Source organism: Pan troglodytes, chromosome 6 (assembly GCF_028858775.2).
Source record: "Pan troglodytes isolate AG18354 chromosome 6, NHGRI_mPanTro3-v2.0_pri, whole genome shotgun sequence".
NCBI lineage: Eukaryota > Metazoa > Chordata > Mammalia > Primates > Hominidae > Pan > Pan troglodytes.
This window is the reverse complement of record NC_072404.2, coordinates 50,692,403-50,715,470: the sequence shown is the minus strand read 5'-3', so window position 1 is coordinate 50,715,470 and position 23,068 is coordinate 50,692,403. Positions and strand designations below refer to the sequence as shown.

The following is a 23,068-nucleotide window of genomic DNA, read 5'->3' as shown; positions in this document are numbered from 1 at the left end:
TCATTCCTGACTATCGGCCTCATCCATTACCTTTTTTTATTATTATTATTTTTAGACAGGGTATAATCTGTCTCCCAAGCTGGAGTGCAGTGGTGCGATCATGACTCACTGCAGCCTCGACCTCCTGGGCTCAAGAGATCCTCCTGTCTCAGTCTTGACAGTAGGTGAGGCTACAGGTTCGCGCCACCAAGCCGGCCCCATTATCTTCGTGTTCTTAGAATTTGTAATACATGCCGGGCGCGGTGGCTCACGCCTGTAATCCCAGTACTTTGGGAGGCAAAGGCGGGCAGATCACCTGAGGTCAGGAGTTCGAGACCAGCCTGACCAACACGGAGAAACCCCGTCTCTATTAAAAATACAAAAGTTAGCTGGGCATTGGGGCGCGCGCCTGTAGTCCCAGGACTCCATCTCTAAAAAAGGAAAAAGAATTTGTCATACAAATAACAATATGTAGCCAATTGATAGCTTTTGTTTTTGTTTGTTTGTTTTGAGACGATGCGTCGCCCAGCTGGAGTGCAGTGGCGCGATCTCGGCTCACTGCAACCTCCGCCTCCGGGGTTCAAGCGATTCTCCCGCCTCAGCCTGCCGCGGACCTTGTCAGGGTCCGCGCTGAGAGGACGTCAGAGTAGTCAGTCCGCCAGAATACGGCTGAGCATGAGGCCTGCCTAACCTTGAAACCCAGCGCCCTCCTGATCCACACGTTCTAAGACGAATAAATCCTCACAGTCTGTGAAAACCCACCAGGAGAAGCACGTCCAACACTCTTTACCTCCCCAAACAAGTCTCATAAGCGGGAAAACCAACGCCGCGAATGGGCGGGAAAGCCACAGCGCCTGCAATCGCTTCACCTTATTAGCTAATTTTGCTGTCCTTCCCAGTGGCCCGCCTCCCTTGCTCGCGGGCGATATTTTTATTGGCTTTCGTCTGCGAGGCGTCCAATCTCATTGGTTTGCCTTTCTGTTCGTCAGGCTTGGGCGCCTGGTGAAAGGCAGAGAGCGCGTCACTATTGGGGCTGGAGGCCCGCCTCCGCGTGCCGTGTGCAAAAACAAACAGCCGTTAGGAAGGCGGTGCCGGGGGGGCGGGGTCTGGCTAGAAGGAGGCGCGCGATTGAACAGCCGCTGGGGTTCGAACCAGCAAGACAAGCGGGCATTGGCCACAGCAGCGCGAGGCGGGCACGGGGTATTGTCCGGCTCCGGCGGCGGCGGTCGGTGCTGCGAGAGCGGCGGCGGCGGCGCGGGTCGGCAGCGGGAGGGCGCGCGGCCGAGCGGAGGCGGAGTCGGCGCCGAGAACATGGTAAGGGCGGCCGGGTGGGCCGGGGGCACGGGGCCTAGGGGAGCAGAGCGCGGAGGCCCTGGCGTCCGCGCCGCTACCTGTGGAGTCGGGAGTTTGCGGGTGTCTGGGCTTCGTCCGGCCGAGCCCCTCGCCGCCCGCCGGGGGGCGCCATGTCCCAGCTGCGGAGCCCGACACGGGTCCCCGGGTGAGAGCTGGGCCTGGCCGGGTAGAGCGCGAAGTCTGTTCCGAGCCGGACAGATCTGTCCCGACGCTTGTGACGCTGCACCGCCCGTCTTAGAAGGAGGAGGACGGCAGAATCCGGCTTGGAAATGTAGAAACAAGTGCTGGATCTTAATGTGATCGCTTCTCTGTATGAATGAGGTCAAACAGGCTGCCGCTGTACAAGTTAGATAAGTCTTTGGCGATGTTTGGTTACGTAATCTCCCTGGCAGTCAGTTTGAGGGTTTCTGCGAAAGGGTGCTTGTATTTGTGGTCTTTTGAGCGACAAAGAATGGTTTTATAGACCAGAACCACACGATTTGTTCTAGGTGATTGCACAGGTTAGAAATGAACGCCCGTTATCTTCTGAGCCCCTTGCAGTTTGCGGTTTTCATTATACAACAGTACTTTCCTTTGCCCTTGCTATGGATTTTCAGTCTTAAAGTATTCATCTTTTTATTCTGAAATTCAGATCTAGATAAGAAGAGTGTGGCTTTAAAAAAATGAAAGTGAATAGAACTTCAGCCCCATCTTAAAGTTGAGGGAAAAGAGAAGGTGCTAAAGGATACGCTCTGAGTTGCATCAAAGATTGTGTAAAAATAATAAGACTGTTATGGAATCTTATTTTTGCCGGTATTCGTGCTTTAAGCATTCTGTTGAAAGGTTACTTCAGCGGGAGCTACCTGCTTAAAAGTTAGCACCAAGCTGTCATTTATCATACTGCAGATAGTATTAGATGATTTGTCTTGTGCTTGATGTGACAGATATGGTATTGAATAGACATAACACCTAACTGTAAACAGATTGGCCAGTCAAGAGGACAATGTTTGGTTATTGTAAAATACCCAAATCTTAGAGCTGGAATAGACTTTAGGGATAATTGCTTCCAACGTCTAACGTATAGTTTATTGTTATTGTAAAAAACCCAAATCTTAGAGCTGGAATAGACTTTAGGGATAATTGCTTCCAATGTCTCACGTATAGTTTATTGTTATTGTAAAGTACTTTATAGTACTTTAACAAACTGGGGTACAGCGTACATCTAATCTGTAAAAGGATTTGCTCAAACAGATGATTTTCATGATTCTAGTTTTTTGTGGTTTTTTTTTTTTTTGGTTTTTTGTTGTTTGTTTTTTGTGGGTTTTTTTTTGAGACGGAGTCTCACTCTGTTGCCAGGCTGGAGTGCGATGGGCGATCTTCGCTCACTGCAACCTCCGCCTCCCGGGTTCAAGCGATGCTCCTGCCTCAGCCTCCCGAATAGCTACAGGCGTGCGCCACCACGCCCTGCTAATTTTTTGTATTTTTAGTAGAGATTGGGTTTCACCATGTTGGCCAGGATGGTCTCGATCTCTTGACCTTGTGATCCGCCCGCCTCGGCCTGACAAAGTGCTGGGATTACAGGCGTGAGCCACCGCGCACAGCCAATTCTAGTTTTTCAGATATTTTTCAGTCTCTAGTGATACGCTATATGTTTTATATCCACTTACCAGTAGCTAAAAATACATAAGTATTAACATAAGCTAAAAATGCAGGAGACATTGAGTTGTCGTTCTTGATAGATTTTAAACCTGAGAGGAAGTAAGCAGATGTCTGTTAAAACTGACATGAAAGTGTCTTAGTATCCAGTTTGCAAGTTTATCCAAGTAAAATGAACGAACTCCTACTTCCTCCTCTCTCTCTCTCTCTCTCTCTCTGTGTGTGTGTGTGTGTGTGTGTGTGTGTGTGTGTAATTTTTTAAAACCAACAACCTTAACTCAGGTTAATACGAAGTCAGTTCTTGGAATTAAAAAATTTAGATTTGGGTTCTCAAGCACCAATTATATTAAAATGAATGTTCAAAGTAGGGAGGCTATATATACAGTTTGAGGGGATATCGGAAAGAAAGTAATTATCCATTTATTGTATAGTTTTATATTCAGATAAGTTTGATACCATAAAAGTTTTCTCTTGTTAAGTATGAGAAATGTATCAGGAGTCTCTAAATGTTGGAAATAGTCATTTAATGGATTGAGGCTTTTAAAACCTGACTGTATGTCTACTTCCTTAAAAAGCAAATAGAACACCAAATATGACATATCTGTAACAGTGAGGATAAAATTGCTTAAGCAGAGTAGTTATTATATGACCTGGGGAGCCTGGGGAATTTTGTAGTTGTTGGCTTTTCATTAGTGACTACTTCTTTTTTCCAATCCAGTCATAGGAAGACAGTGATTATAATTTTAGATGCCAGTTGAGAGGTTTTTAAGTGTTATATATTAGGGCAAATGGAGATAACAAGGGTTTTTTATTTGAGAAGTAAGACTGTCTTGTTAGTGGAGCTGACCTCAAAAATCCAAAAATTGTATTTTTCTTATATAACAACATAGTCAAAAATTATTAAAATATGAGGCATTCTGGTAGAAATAGCGTCTCAGTTCTTACTGGTAAACTTAAATCAGTCTCTTGTTGAATTACCTAATATAAGAGAGTGAATATGAATTAGTTCTTAGATTTTTATTTTTCCTGTTTCTGATACCTGCCAGGGTTTTACTGTTTTTCTTCCATATTATCTTGGGTGACACGCACTTAATCCACTTAGACGTGCAATTAGAGGAAGTATACAGGGGTAATTTTTAGCTTTAAAAAATTTTTAAGGAAAGGGTTAGCTACAAAGGGGATATGCCATTTCAAAGCTTACCATCTATTTTGAAAGAATAGCCCCTCAAACAGCCAATCTTGTAAACTGATTTCTTTTTTTTAACAGTAAAGAAATAATCTGTTTAAATGGTAAGAGCAAAATATATGAGAGAAAATTAGTTTTCTTAAGTCAGACCCTTAGTATTTCCTCCCTAGAGGCAAATAACATTTCTAATTTATTGTGTCACCTACTAGAAATACATGTGTACACATATACTCTATAATACCCCATATTTACTTAAAAGCTCATTACATTGGCACATACTTTGCCTTTTTCATGCAGAAATAGGTTTTTTTTAAGCGTACAGTTCAGTGGCATTAAGTACATTTATAGTGTGCAACCATCACTGCCTTCTGCCTCTAGAACTTTTTCATCTTCCCAAGTGGAAACTCTACCCATTCAACAATAACTCGGCCAGGCGCAGTGGCTCACGCCTGTAATCCCAGTACTTTGGGAGGATGAGGCAGGCAGATCACTTGAGGTCAGGAGTTCAAGACCAGCCTGGCCAACATGCAGAAACCTTGTTGGTACTAAAAATACAAAAATTAGGGCATGGTGGCGCGCACCTATACTACCAGCTACTTAGGAGGCTGAGGCAGGAGAATCACTTGAACCCAGGAGGCAGCTACCCCTGGCAACCACAAATCTGCTTTCTGACCATGAACTTTACTATTTTAGGGACCTATAAGTAGAATCATACAGTATTTGTCTTTTTTGTAACTGGCTTATTTTCCTTAGCATAATGTCCTCAAGGCCCATTCATGTTGTAGCTTGTGTCAGAATTTCCTTTTTGAAGCTGAATACTATTCCATTATATGTATATCATTTTGTTCATCATTGGACACTCAAGATTGTTTCTACCTTTTGGCTATTCTGAATAATCCTTCTGTGAACATGGGTGTACATGTATTTGTTTGAATCCTTGCTTTCAATTTTTAGGTGTATACCTAGAAGTGGAATTGCTAGACTATATGACAATTCTGTGTTTAATTTTTTGAGGGTTTTTTTTTTCTTGGAACATGCTTTATTTTTCTGAGAGCTAAGTTCTAAATATTTCTGTGGAAGTAATATATGTTACATTGACATTGATAAAAATTGTGAAATATTTCATGTATGCATAAAAGTTATATTGACTTGCAAGATTCTTTAATCTGGAAATTAATAAATATGTTTGTTTTTAAAAATCTCATATTTTTCAGCCTGGCACTGTGGCTTATGCCTGTAATCCCAGCACTTTGGGAGGCCTAGGCGGGCGGATCACTTGAGGTCAGGAGTTCAAGACCAGCTTGGCCAACATAGTGAAACCCACCTCTACTAAAAATACAAAAATTAGCCGTGTGTGGTGGTGTGCGCCTGTAATCTCAGCTACTCAGGAGGCTGAGGCAGGAGAATCGCTTGAGCCCGGGAGGTGGAATTTGCAGTGAGCCAAGATCGCACCACTGCACTCCAGCCTGGGCAACAGAGCTAGACTCCGTCTCAAGAAAAAAAAATATTTTAAATAAGTGTTTAAGGTTTGATTTCTTTGATAGAAATTATAAAAGGTGATAGAATCCCATGTATATTTACAAATGAGGAAGGGGATCACCTACATATTGTTAACTACCTAAAGTAAAACTAGAAAAAATTCTGTTTCCAGAATATTTTTGAAGTAGTATTTTCAACTCTTTTCATTCAAAAAATTTTTTTTTGCATTTAGGCTGGAGGCAAAGCTGGAAAGGACAGTGGGAAGGCCAAGGCTAAGGCAGTATCTCGCTCACAGAGAGCTGGGCTACAGGTAATGAATCCATGCTGCCATTACATTATTATTTTCTTTACTGTTGTAATTTATGACCTATGTTTCATCAATTACAAAAATCTACTTGTATACTACAGACTTTTTTTTTTTTTTTTTTTTTTTTTTTTGAGACAGAGTCTCACTCTGTCGTCAGGCTGGAGTGCAGTGGTGCAATCTCGGCTCACTGCAACCTCTGCCTCCTGGATTCAAGCGATTCTCCTGCCTCAGGCTCCCACATAGCTGGGACTGCAGGCGTGCGCCACCATACCCAGCTAGTTTTTGTATTTTTAGTAGAGACGGGGTTTCACCATGTTGGCCAAGATGGTCTCAATCTCTTGACCTCGTGATCCGCCTCCCTCAGCCTCCCAGAGGGCTGGAATTACAGGCATGAGCCACCGCGCCTGGCTGAGAAACCCTTTTAATCAGGAAGGCTAAGCTGTAAACTGTTATCCTCTTGGCAGTGGTAAGCCATTGAGAGTTTGAGCCAGAGGACAACATTATCCAGATGATACCGAAAGAAGGGGGATGGGAACTTACACTGATATGCACATTCTGTATTTTAGGTCTCCATGTATATTCCCAATTAGAATTTATTTTAAGGCATACTTAATTTGAAGTAGAAAATGGAAGGCCAATGGAGGTTATTGCAGTGGTTTAGGAATAAAGTAACATACTTGAATGGGAAGGAGTAGAAAGCATGTGTGTGCAGAAAATAGGTGAAGCAGTATAAGGTTGAGAGAAAGTCACATGTTTCTCTAAGGCTTAGAACCTAAGGAACAGAGGAGTTTGTAGTAGGGGCAAGTTATGAGTAAATTTAAATGGAATCATTTTGAAGTTCACTAAAACATCCATGTGAAAATGTCCAGAAGTTGGAAACATGAGTTCAGCTTTCTAATAGAGGTGATAGAATTAGGAATTTGAGATCATTTATGTAAAATGGATAGTTTATGTTATGGATGAGTTTCCTAACCTAAGAGAATGAGAAAGGAGCACAGGGACGTTGGTGGACCCCTCAAAAACTTTAAGAAAAAGCTGAGGAGTAGTCAGACTTGGTATGAGAACTCTGAAGTCTAAGATGAAATGTTTTTGAGGGCCTACTGTATGCCAGACAACATACTGGTTACTAAGGATACAAAGGAAAAGAAGACATAAATCTTGCCCTTAAGAAGCTTTTGGTCACTTAGAGATGAAGTATAAATGCAAAAAAAAGATTGCTTGTTTTTATTAAGGAAGTAAAATGTCACTGCTGGCCTTCAAAGGTCAAGTTAGGGTTAGGAAAAATGGGTGACAAGAAAGTAAGGGTTTCAGGATTTGTTTTTTCAATTCAGTCTTTGGAAAGAGACTGTCTAGACTATAACTGGAAGCAGTTTTCATAGATTGTGAAGTTTTCAGTAAAGTCTGTAGAAGGAAAGGAACCAGCGGAAAGGAAGTAATTGTAGCTGTTGAAATAATGGAGCAGTGAAGGGTTGAGGGAGGCCTGTAAGAAAGGCACAGACTGGTGGGGCACAGTGGCTCATGCCTGTAATCCCAGCACTTTGGGAGGCTAAGGTGGACAGATCACACAAAACCCTGTCTCTACTAAAAATACAAAACAGCCAGGCGTCCTGGCGCGCCTATAATCCCACCTACTCAGGAGGCTGAGGCAGGAGAATCGCCTGAACCCGGGAGGCGGAGGTTGCAGTGAGCCAAGATGGCGCCACTGCACTCCAGCCTGGGTGACAGAGTGAGACTCTGTCTCAATAAAAAAAATAATAAAGGGCACAGACAAGTGGGATCAGGATACTTTGAAATGAGAAAAATACCCTCTTTTTCAGAAAGTAGAAAGAACCACAATGAGATAATAGTATTGATTTTTCTTAACTATCAGATCACCTCTTGAAACTGAAGAAAGAACATTTAAGATCTGAGGAAGGTATTGGAGGTTCAAAGGTGCATGTGGCTATTATGTGAAGAAATTAACTAGATAGGAATTTGATCCATGGGTCATGTTGAACGTACAGTTGATGACAGCCCAGCATGGTTTTTTTTCATTTTAGAGTGATATTTTCCATATTATGCAGAGGTTAAAGATTTTGGACAGATTACCAGAACACAGATACAGGCCCTGGGAACTATTGATGCGTAATAGGTTTGGCTTCTGATATGTGTGATCAAGTTTTTTATTATTTCATGCTTACTCACATTGTTCAGCCTTTGATTACAGTCAGTGCAATGTTAAGACTCTGCAGTGCTTCCCACTAAGACATCTCTCTTTTAGTTTCCTGTGGGCCGCATCCACAGACACTTGAAGACTCGCACCACAAGCCATGGAAGGGTGGGTGCCACTGCTGCCGTGTACAGTGCTGCGATTCTGGAGTATCTCACTGCAGAGGTTTGTACAGGAATGTCTGTTGTATATGGCCATCCAGAAGGTGCACTAGTCTCAGTGACAGAAACCCATGGAATATATTTGAAAAAAGACATATTATGCTCACTGGGGCTTTTTTGTTTGTTTGTTTGGAGACAGAGTTTCACTCTTGTTTCCCAGGCTGGAGTGCAATGGCCAGTCTCGGCTCACTGCAACCTCTGCCTCCCGGATTCAAGCGATTCTCCCACCTCAGCCTCCCAAGTAGCTGGGACTACAGGTGTGCACCACTGTGCCCAGCTAATTTTTGTATTTTTAGTAGAGACGGAGTTTCACCATGTTGGCCACACTGGTCTCAAACTCCTGACCTCAGGTGATCTACCTGCCTCAGCCTCCCAAAGTGCTGAGATTACAGGCTTGAGCCACCACGTCCGGCCTCATTGGTTTCTTTAATAGCAGTTTGAGATGCATCTTGTCAGCTATTACCCAATGCCAATGTAAAAGAACCTTGGTGTACTTGTTTTTAAAGCTAAGCAAGGGGCTGGGCACAGTGATTCACGCCTGTAATGCCAACACTTTGGGAGGCTGAGGTGGGTAGATTGTACACTTGAGTCCTGGAGTTCCAGACTAGGCTGGGTGACAGCAAGACCCTATCTCAAAGTAAAAAAATTTTAAAAAGTTAAGCAAGGGCCAGCAATCTCTTATCTTTTATTTTTATTTTTTTATTTTGAGACTGGGTCTCACTCTGTCACCTAGGCTGGAGTATAGTGGCATGATCATAGCTCACTCCAACCTCAAACCTCCTGGGTTCAAGGGATCCTCCTGCCTCAGCCTCCCTAGTAGCTGTGACTTCAGGTGTGTGCCACCACACCTGGCTAATTATTTATTTATTTATTTATTTATTTTGAGACAGGGTCTTGCTCTGTACCCCAGGTGGAGTGCAGTGGCACAATCTTGGCTCACTGCAACCTCCACTTCTTGGGTTCAAGCGATTCTCCTGCCTCAGCCTCCCCAGTAACTGGGATTACAGGCACCCGCCACTACACCCGGCTAATTTTTGTATTTTTAGAGGAGACTGGGTTTCACCATGTTGGCCAGGTCAGTCTCAAATTCCTGACCTCAGGTGATCCACTTGCCTCAGCCTCCCAAAGTGCTGGGACTACAGGTGTGAGCCACTGCGCTGGGTGCTAATTTTTTATTTTTATTTTATTTTATTTTTTTTTGAGACAGAGGCTCGCTCTGTCACCCAGGCTGGAGTGCAGTGGTGCAGTCTCAGCTCACTGCAACCTCCGTCTCCCGGATTCACGCCATTCTCCCGCCTCAGCCTCCCGAGTAGCTGGGACTACAGGCACCCGCCACCACGCCCGGCTAATTTTTTTTTTTTTGTATTTTTAGTAGAGACGGGGTTTCACCGTGGTAGCCAGGATGGTCTCGATCTCCTGACCTCGTGAGCCACCCACCTCCGCCTCCCAAAGTGCTGGGATTACAGGCGTGAGCCACCGCGCCCAGCCTATTTTTTATTTTTTTGTGGAGACCGGGCTCCCTATGTTGCCCAGGCTGGTTTCTAACTCCTAGCCTCAAGTGGTCCTCCCAAGTTGCTGGGATTACAGACATAAGCCACCATACCCCAGTGAAATTTGAAGTATGTATGTAATCAGTAGACAGTATTTGTGAAGTTAGAGCATAATGTTGTAGTTTATGAAGATTTGGGATGATGTAAAGTTTGGCCAGTGTGATGATATATAAAAATCACAAATATGATAATAGAAGTAAAAGACTCAGTCTGTCCTGGTTCTCTGCAGGGTTATACATACAAAATTGCTGTATATTACTCAGTTTGAAATTTCAGGAAGACAAGTTAATTGGGCAAGAGTTCTTGGGTCACAGACCACCACTTTCCCCATCCCTATTCCTCCTTTAAAAAAATCCGTTGGGAAGTCATAAAACTTCAGCTACATTCCAGACTGGGGAAGTAATTTGAGTCACAAGTAGGTCAAGTGCAGACGCATTCATTCTGGTGGAAACAGAAGGGTCTTACTTGGGGAGATATGATTGGGAGCTAGGCTGAGGAATTTAGCTTTTAATCTGTATGTCAGTTATCATTGCTGTCATTTATTTCATTAGTCTCACCAAGTCATCTGTGTCCCACTGGGGATTTAACATCGAATTATGGATGTTATGGATAGTTTCAGCTTCTCTGTGTCATGATCAAGGGGTGTTTTGTTTTTGGGGTTTTTCTTGTGTGTTTGTTTTGAGACAGGATCTCTCTCTGTCTCCCAGGCTGGAAGGCAGTGACATGATCTCTGCTCATTGCAACCTCTGCCTTCTGGGTTCCAGTAATTCTCCCACCTCAGCCTCCGGAGTAGCTGGGGCTACCGGTGTGCATCACCACACCTGGCTAATTTTTGTTATTTTCTTGTAGAGACAAGGTTTTGCCATGTTGGCCAGGCTGATCTCGAACTCCTGACCTCAAATGATCTGTCCGCCCGAGCCTCCCAAAGTGCTGGGATTACAGACATGAGCCACCTTTTATTAAAAGAGGCCACCTGGCCTCTTTTATTTTTAAAATTTTTTAAATTTTAATTAAAATACATTTTAAAACTTTTCTATAAGCATTAAGAAATAAATTTCACGGCTGGGCACGGTGGCTTACGCCTGTAATCCCAGCACTTTGGGAGGCTGAGGTGGGCAGATCACGAGGTCAAGAGATCGAGACCATTCTGGCCAACATAGTGAAACCCTGTCTCTACTAAAGATACAAAAATTAGCTGGGCATGGTGGCGTGTGTCTGTGTATAGTCCCAGCTACTCAGGAGGCTGAGGCAGGAGAATTGCTTGAACCCAGAAGGCAGAGGTTGCAGCGAGCCGAGATCGCGCCGCTGCACTCCAGCCTGGCGACAGAACGAGACTCCGTCTTAAAAAAAAGAAAAAAAAAGAAATTTCAGCTATTAAAGGTTCTGCAGAAATAGACCACATAGATATATTAAAATATATGACTTTGGCTGGGTGTGGTGGCTTACATTGAACATTCTGGTTCACAAGGTTCAAGCCCCATCTATCTAAGCGCCCCCCCCTTTTTTTTTTAATCTTTGGAAACTTTGGTTAAAATTTTTAAAGTTAACACAGTGGCTCATGTGTGTAATCTCAGCACTTTGGGAGGTCAATGTGGGCAGATCATTTGAGTCCAGGACTTTCAGACCAGCCTGGACAACATGGCAAAACCCTGTCTCTACAAAAAAATACAAAAAATTGACCACATGTGATAGTGTGCACCTGTAGTCCCAGCTACTGGAGAGGGTGAGGTGGGAGGATTACCTGACCCAGGAGGTTGAGGTTGCAGTGAGCCATGATTGCACCACTGCACTCCAGCCTGCATGACAGTGAGACCATGTCTCAAAAACAAAAAAAAAACAATTTAGGTTAAGATTGGACAATGAATACGTGTGGGTGCAGTCAACTTTTTTTTTTTTTTTGAGAGTCTTGCTCTGTCGCCCAGGCTGGAGTTCAGTGGCTCAATCTCGGCTCACTGCAACCTCCACCTCCTGGGTTCAACCGATTCTCCTGCCTCAGCCTCCCAAGTAGCTGGGATTACAGGCGTGTGCCACCACACCTGGCTGATTTTTGTATTTTTAAAGTTCAGCAGTTGATTCTCCTGTATACCCAACACTGCTCTATTTAAAATGAGGAGGTGGCCTGGCATAGTGGTTCACGTCTGTAATCCCAACACTTTGGGAGGCCAAGGCGGGCAGATCACAAGGTCAGGAGTTTGATTTTTTAATTTTTATTATTTTTTTATTTTTTTTTTGAGACGGAGTCAAGGTCAGGAGTTTGAGACCAGCCTGGCCAATATGGTGAAACCCTGTGTCTGTTTTTTTTGTTGTTTTGTTTTTTGTTTTTGTTTTTGTTTTTCTTTTCGAGACAGAGTCTCGCTCTGTCGTCCAGGCTGGAGTGCAGTGGCGCCATCTCGGCTCACTGCAAGCTCCGCTTCCTGGGTTCACGCCATTCTCCTGCCTCACCCTCCCGAGTAGCTGGGACTACAGGTGCCTGCCACCACACCCAGCTAATTTTTTGTATTTTTAGTAGAGACAGGGTTTCACCGTGTTAGCCAGGATGGTCTCGATCTCCTGACCTCATGATCCACCCCTCTCGGCCTCCCAAATTGCTGGGATTACAGGCGTGAGCCACCGCGCCCAGCCGAAACCCCATCTCTACTAAAAATACAAAACTTACTCAGGCATGGTGGCAGGCGCCTGTAATCCCAGCTACTCGGGAGGCTGAGGCAGGAGAATAGTTTGAACCCGGGAGGCGGTGGTTGCAGTGAGCTGAGATCACACCGTTGCACTCCAGCCTGGGCAACACAGCAAGACTCCATCTCAAAAAAAAGAAATTATTTTAAATTATATTTTAGGCTGAGTGCGATGGCCCAGTACACCTGTAATCCCAGCACTTTGAGAGGCTGAAGTAGGAAGATCACTTGAGGCCAAGGGTTTGACACCAGCCCTGGCAACATAGTGAGGTCCCATCTCTTTTATTTTTAAAAAATTTTAAAAATACATTTGAAAACTTCTAAAAGCATTAAGAAATACATTTCAGCTATTAAGGGTTGTACAAAAATGGACTACAAGTATATATTAAAATATATGACTTTGACTGGGCGTGGTGGCTCACACTTGTAATCAATCTCAGCACTTTGGGAGGCCCAGGTGGGCAGATCATTTCAGCACAGGAGTCTGAGACCAGCCTGGGCAACGTGGGGAAACCTTGTGTCTACAAAAAACAAAAATACAAAAAAGTAGCCGGGTTTGGTGGCGCTCACCTGTGGTCACAGCAGCTCAGGACGCTAGGGCAGGAGAATAACCCTGCACTTGGGAGGTCAAGGCTGCAGTGAGCCAAGATCACACCACTGCACTCCAGCCTAGGCAATGGAGTGAGACCTTGTCTCAAAAAAAAAAAAATGACTTTTCTAAATGTTCACATCTGGCATCTTGGCTAAGGGATAATATCTCCTGTCCTTACCTTTATTTCTGTATAGAAGTGGGTTTTTGCTCAAGTTTGTGTCTCTGTTGCAGAGAATGAATATAAATGAAGTTAAATGAATTAGAGCTTTATAAAAGCATTATAGAAATACAAGAAAGAAAAATATATTATCAGTTTATGTATTGTGTGTGCATTTTGTATGTACAAATGCTAAGTGATCCTTCATTTGGGATCCTAGGTCCTTCATTTGATATGCTAATCATGGATGCTTTGTAGGTGCTGGAGCTGGCAGGTAATGCTTCTAAGGATCTCAAAGTAAAGCGTATCACTCCGCGTCACTTGCAGCTTGCAATCCGTGGTGATGAAGAGTTGGATTCTCTTATCAAGGCTACCATAGCTGGGGGTGGTATGTATTACTACTTAAGCCTTGATTCTTATTGGTCTTTCTGACTAATATATCGTTCAGATCAATGATATAGTATATTTGATTGGTTAACTAGAAAGCATATAAACTTTAATTTCATAAATACTAAATCTATAACAATTCTAAGCTTTTCATAATGATCTGAATAAATATTTCACCTTCTAGCCATATGTAATGCTATTTTTATTTTAGCCAGTTCTTTGTCTAAATTTCATATGATACTTAAAGCCTGATGTTTAACATATTTCCCATACTTTTTTAACTGTGTTTGAAAAATGAGTTGGAGACCTTGCATAACATACACTGGAAAGGGTTGAAATAAATACACTTGAAAAGTGGGTCAGGATCAATGAAAGTGAGAGGTAAGTTGGTGGTTCTTAATCTTCTTTGGATAACCCTCAAAGAACCTCATGAAAGCTGTGGTTACAGCTGGGCACGGTGGCTCACACCTGTAATCTCAGCACTTTGGGAGGCTGAGAGGCCCTGGATCACCCAAGGTCAGGAGTTCAAGACCAGCCTGGCCAACGTGGTGAAACCCCATCTCTACTAAAAATACAAAAATTAGCTGGGCGTGGTGGTGCACACCTGTAGTCCCAGCTACTCAGGAGGCTGAGGTAGGAGAATCACTTGAACCCAGGACAGAGGTCGCAGTGAGCCAAGATTACACCACTGCACCCCAGCATTGGCGACAAAGTGAGGCCATCTCAAAAAAAAAAAAAAAAAAAAAAAAGCTATGGTTACTCTTCTCAAAAAATGCACGGAAAGTCACACAATTTTACATACAGTTTTAAAGGGTTCACAGACCCCTGGGGTGTAGCCATTGGTATAGATAGTTTAACAGTATCAGAATATGAAAAGGGACTTAAGTAAATTTCATTTTTTCTATAATTAACTTTTTACTTGAGGCAAAAACTTTAAAAGTTTTTAATAACTTTTTTAAATTTCATTCTAGGTGTGATCCCTCACATCCACAAATCTCTGATTGGAAAGAAGGGACAGCAGAAAACTGCTTAGAGGGATGCTTTAACCAACCCTCTTCCTCCCCGTCATTGTACTGTAACTGGGACAGAAGAAATAATGGGGATATGTGGAATTTTTAACAACAGTTAAATGGAAAAGCATAGACAATTACTGTAGACATGATAAAAGAAACATTTGTATGTTCTTAGACTCGAAGTTTGATAAAAGTACCTTTTCATGTGGTGACAGTTGTGTGTTGATTGGCTAGGTTTCTCCCGTGTGTTTTATACAAAAATGGAATTGATAAACCATTTTTTACAAAATTAATTTGTCTCAAAACTGTTCTGTTCATGATGTATTAGAAATATTTTGCTCAGACTTTAAATATTTTAAATCTCAGATTGGTTATTCAGAGTAACCTTAGAACAGAAATTGGGAATATATCTTTACAATGATTGATACCATGGTATATTGACTCTTAGATGCTATTGATCTGTAGCACCATTTTTTACAAACGACTAAGGAAAAAACCTGCCAATTAAATCATGATATGCCATCAATTATGAGACATCCCAGTTTGAGAGATGTTAGATTATAGAAAAGTATGCATTTATGACTGAAATGGTAGCGGAATTATTTGAATTCTACACCAAGCACTTACCATGTGCCAGGCCCTTTGCTGAGTGCTGTACTGACCAAGAAATGTTATTCCTGCCACATTATAGATGTGGAGCCTAAGGGTCACAGAAATTGTGTGCTTTGCCAAAAAACATTGAACTGGTAGATAGAAAATGACAGAGCTAGGATTCAAACCTGGATCTGGCTGACTCCAGAGCCTAGTTTTACCTGGAATTGATGTTCAGTTTATCAAAGGTTTCTCCTTTTGGTTTAAAATCCCAATTTTTGGCCTGGCATTGTGGTTTACGCCTGTAATCCCAACACTTCGGGAGACCGAGGCTGGTGGATCACTTGAGGTCAGGAGTTCGAGACCAGCCTGGCCAACATGGTAAAATGCCGTCTCGGCCAGGCGCGGTGGCTCACGCCTGTAATCCCAGCACTTTGGGAGGCCAAGGCGGGTGAATCACGAGGTCAGGAAATCGAGACCATCCTGGCTAACATGGTGAAACCCCGTCTCTATTTTAAAAAATACAAAAAATTAGCCGGGTGTGGTGGCACACGCCTGTAGTCCCAGCTACTCAGGAGGCTGAGGCATGAGAATGACGTGAACCCGGGAGGCGGAGCTCGCAGTGAGCCGAGATGGCACCACTGCACTCCAGCTTGGCGACTGAGCAAGACTCCCTCTCAAAACAACAAAAAAAAGTCTCTACTAAAAATACAGAAATTAGCCAGGCATGGTGGTACACACATTTTTCCCAACTACTTGGGGCACTGGGGCACAAAAAATCACTTGAACCCAGGAGGCAGAGGTTGCAGTGAGCCAAGATCACGCCACTACACTCCAGCCTGGGTGACAGAGTGCGACTCTGTCTCAAAAAAAAAAATAAAATCCCAGCTTTTAGTAGTCTCTTAGTCATGCAATAACAGTAATTTGTACAATCTTTTAAAAATTATTTTTATTTATCAGTTTCTAAGAAACTTTTTTGTTTGTTTTGAGACAGGCTCTTGCTCTTTTGCCCAGGTTGAAGTGCAGTGGCATGATCCTGGCTCACTGCAGCCTCCACCTCTCAGGCCCAAGCAATCCTCTTATCTCAGCCCAGCAAATAGCTGGGACCACAGGCACATGCCACCATACCTGGCTAATTTTTTTTATTTATGTAAGAGACAGAAGTCTCCCTATGTTGCCCAGGTTGGTATTGAACTCCTGGCTCAAGCCATCCTCCCAGCTTGGCCTCCCAAAGTACTGGGATTATAGGCATAAGCCACCATGCCCTGCCCTAAGTAACTGTTACTTGAGTTAATGTACTAGTTAATTGACCCTTAGAAAATTATATTTTTCTGCTTGTAAGTCTTCATTAAAGAAGGAAATTTTAAAATATTTTATAGTATAACACTATCCAAACTCATTTTTAAAAACATTTTATTATGGAAATTTTCACAAATGCACAAAAAGAATAGCAGAATGAAGCTCCGTGTACCCATCCTCCAACAGCTGTCCTGTGGTCAGTCTTGTTTACCTGCATCCCCACCTATCCCCTGCCCCAACCCACAGGGATCAGTTTGAGTCCCATTAACAGGCATAGTATTTTCATGTCTGTGTGATCAGAGACATTCAAATATAACTCCAAAGATAGGGTACGTTTTTGAACATAACCACAATACCATTGTGTAAGACTGCTAAAACATTTTTTGATGCCAAGTACCAGTCAATATTCAAACTTCCTGATTGTCTCGTAAGTTTTTTTTAACAGTTGGTTTATTTGAGTCAAGATCCAGGCAAGATCTAGATCCTGCATTTTGTTAATATAATCTATAGATTTAACTTTCCTGTTTTTAATTTTTGAAGAAACTAAGTTGTTTGTCCTATAGAATTGTCCCTCAATGGATTTTACTGAATGTATCCTAATGGGATTATGTACACCTTTTCTGTCCCCTATATGTTCTATAAACTGACAGATCTAGAGGGCTTCTGTTGTTCTGTTTTGCTTTTTCACAAAAATAATTCATAGGTGATACATGCTCCATGTTGTATCACATCATGGCACATAATGGCTCTCATCTTGTAACATTAAGATTGATAGTGGGTTTGGATGCTGCCAGCCCACTCCATTCATTACAAAAGTTCTCTATCAGCTTTTCCCCTGATGGATTTAGCCATCATTAATGATATTTGCCCACATCTGGGATTCCATTAGAGGTTGCCAACCGGTGATATCTTGTCATTCCTTCTGCATCTATTAGCTGGAATCCTATAAAGAACTTGTGCTCATTAATTCACGAGGCAGGATAAAATAGAAATTTCAAATTCTGATTGAATTATCTAGGCACCCATTTTGAAGTTTCTGTGTTGAGAGTCAGGCCTACAGTAAAAGTAGCAATAGAAAGCTGATTGTTTGAAAAAAAAGGGGGGGGGGAGTGCAATATAATCAACAGACTTTCCTTTGGCTGAATCACTTGATTCAGGGCAATTTTTACTGCAGTTTTATAGATAATTGCTTCAAATGTCTAATTCATTTTGATAGTTTAGTTACTTGACTACATAATTTCTTTCCAGGGTTGTATTTTCACTTTGTTTTCTAACAAAAAACATAGAAATAGAACAACTAGGTCATGTACTCTGGGCTTAGCTCTCACAGTTATGATCAGTCTCATTTCATTTGTACCCAACCCCTTGAGTTATTTTAAAGCACGTTCCAGCTATCATATCACTTCATGTATAATATCTTAATACGTATCTAAAAGATAGCTTTTTTATGTTTTATTTTATTTTTATTTTTTCAGACAAAGTATTGCTCTGTCGCCCAGGCTGGCATGCAGTGGCACAATCTCAGCTCACTGCAACCTCCACCTCCCAGGTTCAAGTGATTCTTCTGCCTCAGCCTCCTGAGTAGCTGGGATTACAGGTGCCTGCCACCATGCCTGGCTAATGTTTGTTTGTTCTTCTGTTTTTGTTTCTGAGACAGGATCTCACTCTGTTGCCTAGGCTGGAGTCCAATAGCCTAATCTTGGCTCACTGCAACCTCAGCCTCCCAGGCAACTGGGACTACAGGCATGCGCCACCATGCCCAGCTAATCTGTGTGTGTTTTTTGTTTGTTTGTTTATTTGTGTAGTAGAGATGGGGTTTCACCATGTTGGCCAGGCTGGTCTCAAACTCCTGACCTCAAGTGATCCACCCGCCTCAGCCTCCCAAAGTGCTGGGATTACAGGCATGAGCCACTGTGCCTGGCGTAGAAAGTATTTCTTATAATTAAAAACAACACCCAGTCTAACTAGTATAACACCTAAAAAATTGTCAGATCTGTATTTTAGATAGTACGACACAGTGAAGTGCAATGGCACTTAAGCAGAGAGAAGAAGGATTTTTCTTTTTCTTTTTTTAAATAGAAGGTGTTAGAACCTGAACTGGGCCTGGTTTGCATTTGGGAAGAGTCCAGTGGGGAAACAACACAAATAAGGTCTTGAGAATGAAGAATTGCATTTATATAGGGAGTTGTAACAAATGGCCTGGAGAGTATCTGACTCTTTATGATAATGAGAAATGTGACTTGCTTTGGTGCCTATGGTTGAATTTATTGCGATGCTTCTGACATTATGAAAATTTTCAAACATGCAAAAAAGTTCCAGTAGTTATCCAGTGAATTCTTATACTCACCACCTATATCTATAGTTAACATTTTACTTGTATTTTATCCAGTTATCAGCTCATCTATGAGATGGCCCTTATTTATTTGCCTGCTGTTTTTATTCTCTATTTGTCCTGTTATTTCTTGTTAGAGAAGAGAAGGTGTTCTTAGATCAGAAGATGCCATTGTATTAGGTGACGGCAAGGTTTTGCTGATTTAGTGGAACAAGATTCTACTGGGATGTGTGCTGAGCTGAACCAAGGAACTGCCCGAATGTGCTGAACAAGGACATTTGCTTCTCAGATACGTGAATTCAATTTTAAGCAAGATTCTTGATCTGCTTCCCAGCAGCTTTGATTTAAAGTAATTTCAGAGCACCTTTCCTTGCATATGAGTAATTTTCTGAATGTATAAAATATTCTATTTATGTTTGACCTTTTGGATAAACTGTGTTGCTGCAGTGTTGGTCCACACTACCATCCTAAGTGAAGACTTAGTAAGTCTGAGGATCTCCAGGCACTGGAAAGAGTGAGAACCTGGGAGTGAAAGGGTTATAGTTAGTGTCCATTTTTCGGGTTTTGTTTCATAGGCAGTCCTGAGTGGGGTAACCTGAAATGTTTTAACAGTTGAAGATCATCCCATTCCTATCCCCAGTAAAAATAGGCCTTTCCACAATCTTCTACCAGTTAACTTAGCTTTTTTTTTTTTTTTTTTTTTTCCCTTTAATAGAGTCTCATTCTTGTCACCCAGACTGGAGTGCAATGGCACGATCTTGGCTCACTGCAACCCTCCCTCCCGGGTTGCAGCGATTCTCCTGCCTCAGCCTCCCAAGTAGCTGGGATTACAGGCGCACGCCACCATGCCCAGCTAATTTTTGTATTTTTAGTAGACATGGGGTTTCACCATGTTGGCCAGACTGGTCTCAAACTCCTGACCTCAGGCGATCCGCCCGTCTAAGCCTTCCAAAGTGCTGGGATTACTGGCATGAACCACCAGGCCCAGCCAACCAGCATTTCTTAAGGTGAAAATACATGGTGTTAATTTATATTTTGAGTGAGACCCAGTCCAGCTGCTATAACTGCTTGGACACTTGGCAGAGGACAGAGTACTGCAAAACTGTCTAAGGGAGACAGCATTTTGCCTTGGGTGCTGTAGATGTACAAGAGAGGTTCCAGGAGGGGGTGATAGGCAGAATTTTGGTCCCCATCACCTTCCCTGCCCAGTGTTATGCCTATGAATGTGTTACATTATGTGGTAAAAGGGACTTTGTAGATGTAACTAAAATTTCTAAAATAGAGATATTATCCTGGATTACCTGGGGGAACCCAGTGTGATTACATGAAACCTTAAAAATGGAAGAGGATGCAGGAGTCAGATTCAAAGGAAGGCCCAAGGTGCTATTGCTGACTTGAAGATAGAGGGGCCATGTGGAAATCAAGAGAAGGAAGTGAATCCTTCCAGTGAGCTTGGAAGAGCACCTTGAGGCACAGATGAGAAGCTTGGCCTTACCTGATGCCTTGATTTTAGCCTGGTGAGACCCTGAGCATATAAATTTGCTGTGCTATGCCACACTTCTCACCTACAGAAACTTAGTTTAAAGCCACTAAGTTTGTGGTAATTTGTTACAGCAGCAATAGAAAACAAATAGAGGAATACATACAGAATTTGTTGGCTTTAGGCCCCTGAGGGTAGAGATTTATGGCTTGTGTTACAAGTAGAGAGCAGTGGAGAGTTGGGCTTTGTAATTCTTTCAAGGGTGATTGTAGTTCTGGAGTCCTATCTACCTGGGTTCAGATCTTTGTCGGCCAGTCCCTGGCTGTGTGACTTCACTGCTTTAAGCCTCTGTCTTCATCCTTAAAGTGGAGATGATAGTACCTACCTCACTCTGATCTCTGAATGAGAACACATGTAAGACACTTAGCACAGTTCCTGGTGCTCAAAGAGTTCCAACACCTGAAAGCACCATGGCCCTGTTTGTTTTTCAGTCAAGATTTCTAAAAGCCGTTATTACCAGAGGTTCAGTGAGAACATGGGCAGGGTAAACTCAAAATGGAGAACATAAAACTGGGACTCCCAGACCAGTCACTTAGAAGACTGCTGCAGGAAGTACCAAGGTCGTTAAGAATCAGTAGTAATAATAAGTAATGTGTGAATCCATTAGAATGTTGAGAAGTAGACCTTTGACATTTCAGAAAAATGTATATCTCAGACACAGCCATATGTATCGTTATCCCTGAGTTGGAAGAGCATCACAGGGCATAGTTTCACAAAAGCTTCAAAAAATATACTAATTGCTGGTAATATGTGAACTAACAGAAAAAAATAGCCATGTTAAAATAGGAGTGCCTGACAATTAGCTCTGTTCATCTTGTCTCCTAGCTGTAAGCACCCTAGATTCAAATTATGCACCTAGAAAACTAAATTACTATGTATGTTATAGGCCTTTGAAATGGATACATGAAAATTAGTGAAATCAGAATGAACGTTTCACCTGCCAAAGATATGTATTTTTATAAGTGATACAAGGGCCCCATGAGCTCCATGGCCACATCTGTACAAAACAGGCCCTCCTTTCAGGAACTGGTCTCGAGAGAGCAAAGGGGTCAACTCCCTAAATGGCAGCTGAGACAGTCCTCCCTGGTGGCATGGCCCTGTTTCCTGTTGATATGGTGATAGTTGGAGAGTCAAATTTTTACCAGAATTTGTGAATATCATCTCTGGTTAATGATTACATAAAACCTTTTAAAATTTTAAAAAATTATTTCTAATTCTATAAATAAACTCTGCAGTTGTACAGCCACTGTACAGCTAACATCTCAACACTGGAAATGAGGCTGGTTTCTTCCAGTTTGGCTCAGATTCTTCAGGGAAGCCCAGTTAAGACAAACAGCTCTCTATACTCAATCCTTACTTTGCTGAGAAGATACAGGCCTGCCCACTCGCTCCCACCTACTCTTCATGAGGAGTCCTTTATTCCTGCATGTTTCCTGTTCTTTGGGACCTTTAGGAGCTAACCTCCACAGATGCTGATAGTCTGTAGAGTCAGGAATACCATGTAACATGTTGAAGTAGACTAAAGATTAGTTCTTTGGCAATAGCCCAGTCTGGACTTACTATGTACTTTTGAAAATAAAACTGCTTATTTGTAAACTCTGTAATTAGGACCTTTTGCTATTTGAGTTGTATTCCTTTCTAACTTCAAACGTCTGCATTCATGTATAATAGCCATTTTATGCACAGATGAGGTGATTCCCACACTTTTTTTCACAGATGTTTCATTATCTGGATGAGTGTATTACATAATAAATTTGAATAATGGTAGTCTTCCAAATGACAAAAAGCAAGCTAGTTGATTTGTCAATTTTGAGTTTAAATGTTTTGACTGCTTATCAGCAAAAAAAATCAAAGAATAGCATACTAATATTAATGGAAATGCAGAGTATATTTAATTGGCATGATTTTTTCATGGATGTGTGCTTCATTTGATCTATTGTATGTAGCTCGTGATCACATTTTCTGTTGGTTAACATTGTTCCTAGCTTATATGATGGAATTAAATATATTCTGTGTAAAAAGAGGTATGGACTAAATATTTCTGGACGATGGCTTTCAGCTTTAGAAACTCTGAGAAAGGGCTGGGTGTGGTGGTGCACACCTGTAGTCCCAGCTACTTAGGAGGCTGAGTAGGATTGCTTGAGCCTGGGAGGTCAAGGCTGCAATGAGCTATGACCATGCAACTGCACTCCAGCCTGAGCAACAGAGTGAAATCCTGTCTTTAAAAAAAAGAAGAAGAAGAAACTGAAAAAGTGAGTCCTCCCATCTCTGAAGGTGTTGGAGGAGAGGGTGGACCTAACCAGCCCTGGCCACTCTCAGGCCACACTCTGCTGAAGAGCCTCAGGCTCCTCTCAGTTTTCCATCTCCACAGCAAGAAGGCAATAATACTTCATTTTACAGATGAGGAAATTCAGGCAGAGGAAGATGATTCAACATCCCAGGGTCACATAATCTGAAATGGGAAAGTGCTGAGAATCTGGTCTGTTTAGCTCCAAAACTTAAGTTTTTTCCTATGGAAGGGGAAGGTCACTAAACATTTCTTTGAAAACCTACCAGCCTGCCTTATGTGGATTTAGCTCATTTAACCCCCTGAATAAATCTGGGAAATAAATACCAGCCTCATTTT

At 42.3% G+C, this 23,068-nt stretch overlaps 1 protein-coding gene across 5 annotated transcripts; it reads left to right on the top strand.

The window, feature by feature from the left end:
- The first annotated feature begins 1,060 nt into the window (after positions 1-1,060).
- Positions 1,061-22,463, top strand: H2AZ2 (H2A.Z variant histone 2). 5 transcript variants are annotated; one of them, XM_016945307.3, is made up of 5 exons: positions 1,061-1,293; positions 5,865-5,942; positions 8,200-8,313; positions 13,539-13,668; positions 14,639-14,973. In XM_016945307.3, the coding sequence occupies exons 1-5, from the start codon at positions 1,291-1,293 to the stop codon at positions 14,698-14,700; spliced, it is 387 nt and encodes a 128-aa protein (XP_016800796.1). In that variant the 5' UTR covers positions 1,061-1,290; the 3' UTR covers positions 14,701-14,973. The 5 variants fall into 5 exon arrangements, with proteins under 5 accessions (XP_016800796.1, XP_016800797.1, XP_016800800.1 ...); XM_016945308.4 differs by lacking the exon at positions 14,639-14,973 and adding an exon at positions 19,040-22,463 and having other exon boundaries at positions 1,152-1,293; XM_016945311.4 differs by lacking the exon at positions 13,539-13,668 and having other exon boundaries at positions 1,170-1,293.
- The last annotated feature ends 605 nt before the right edge of the window (positions 22,464-23,068 follow it).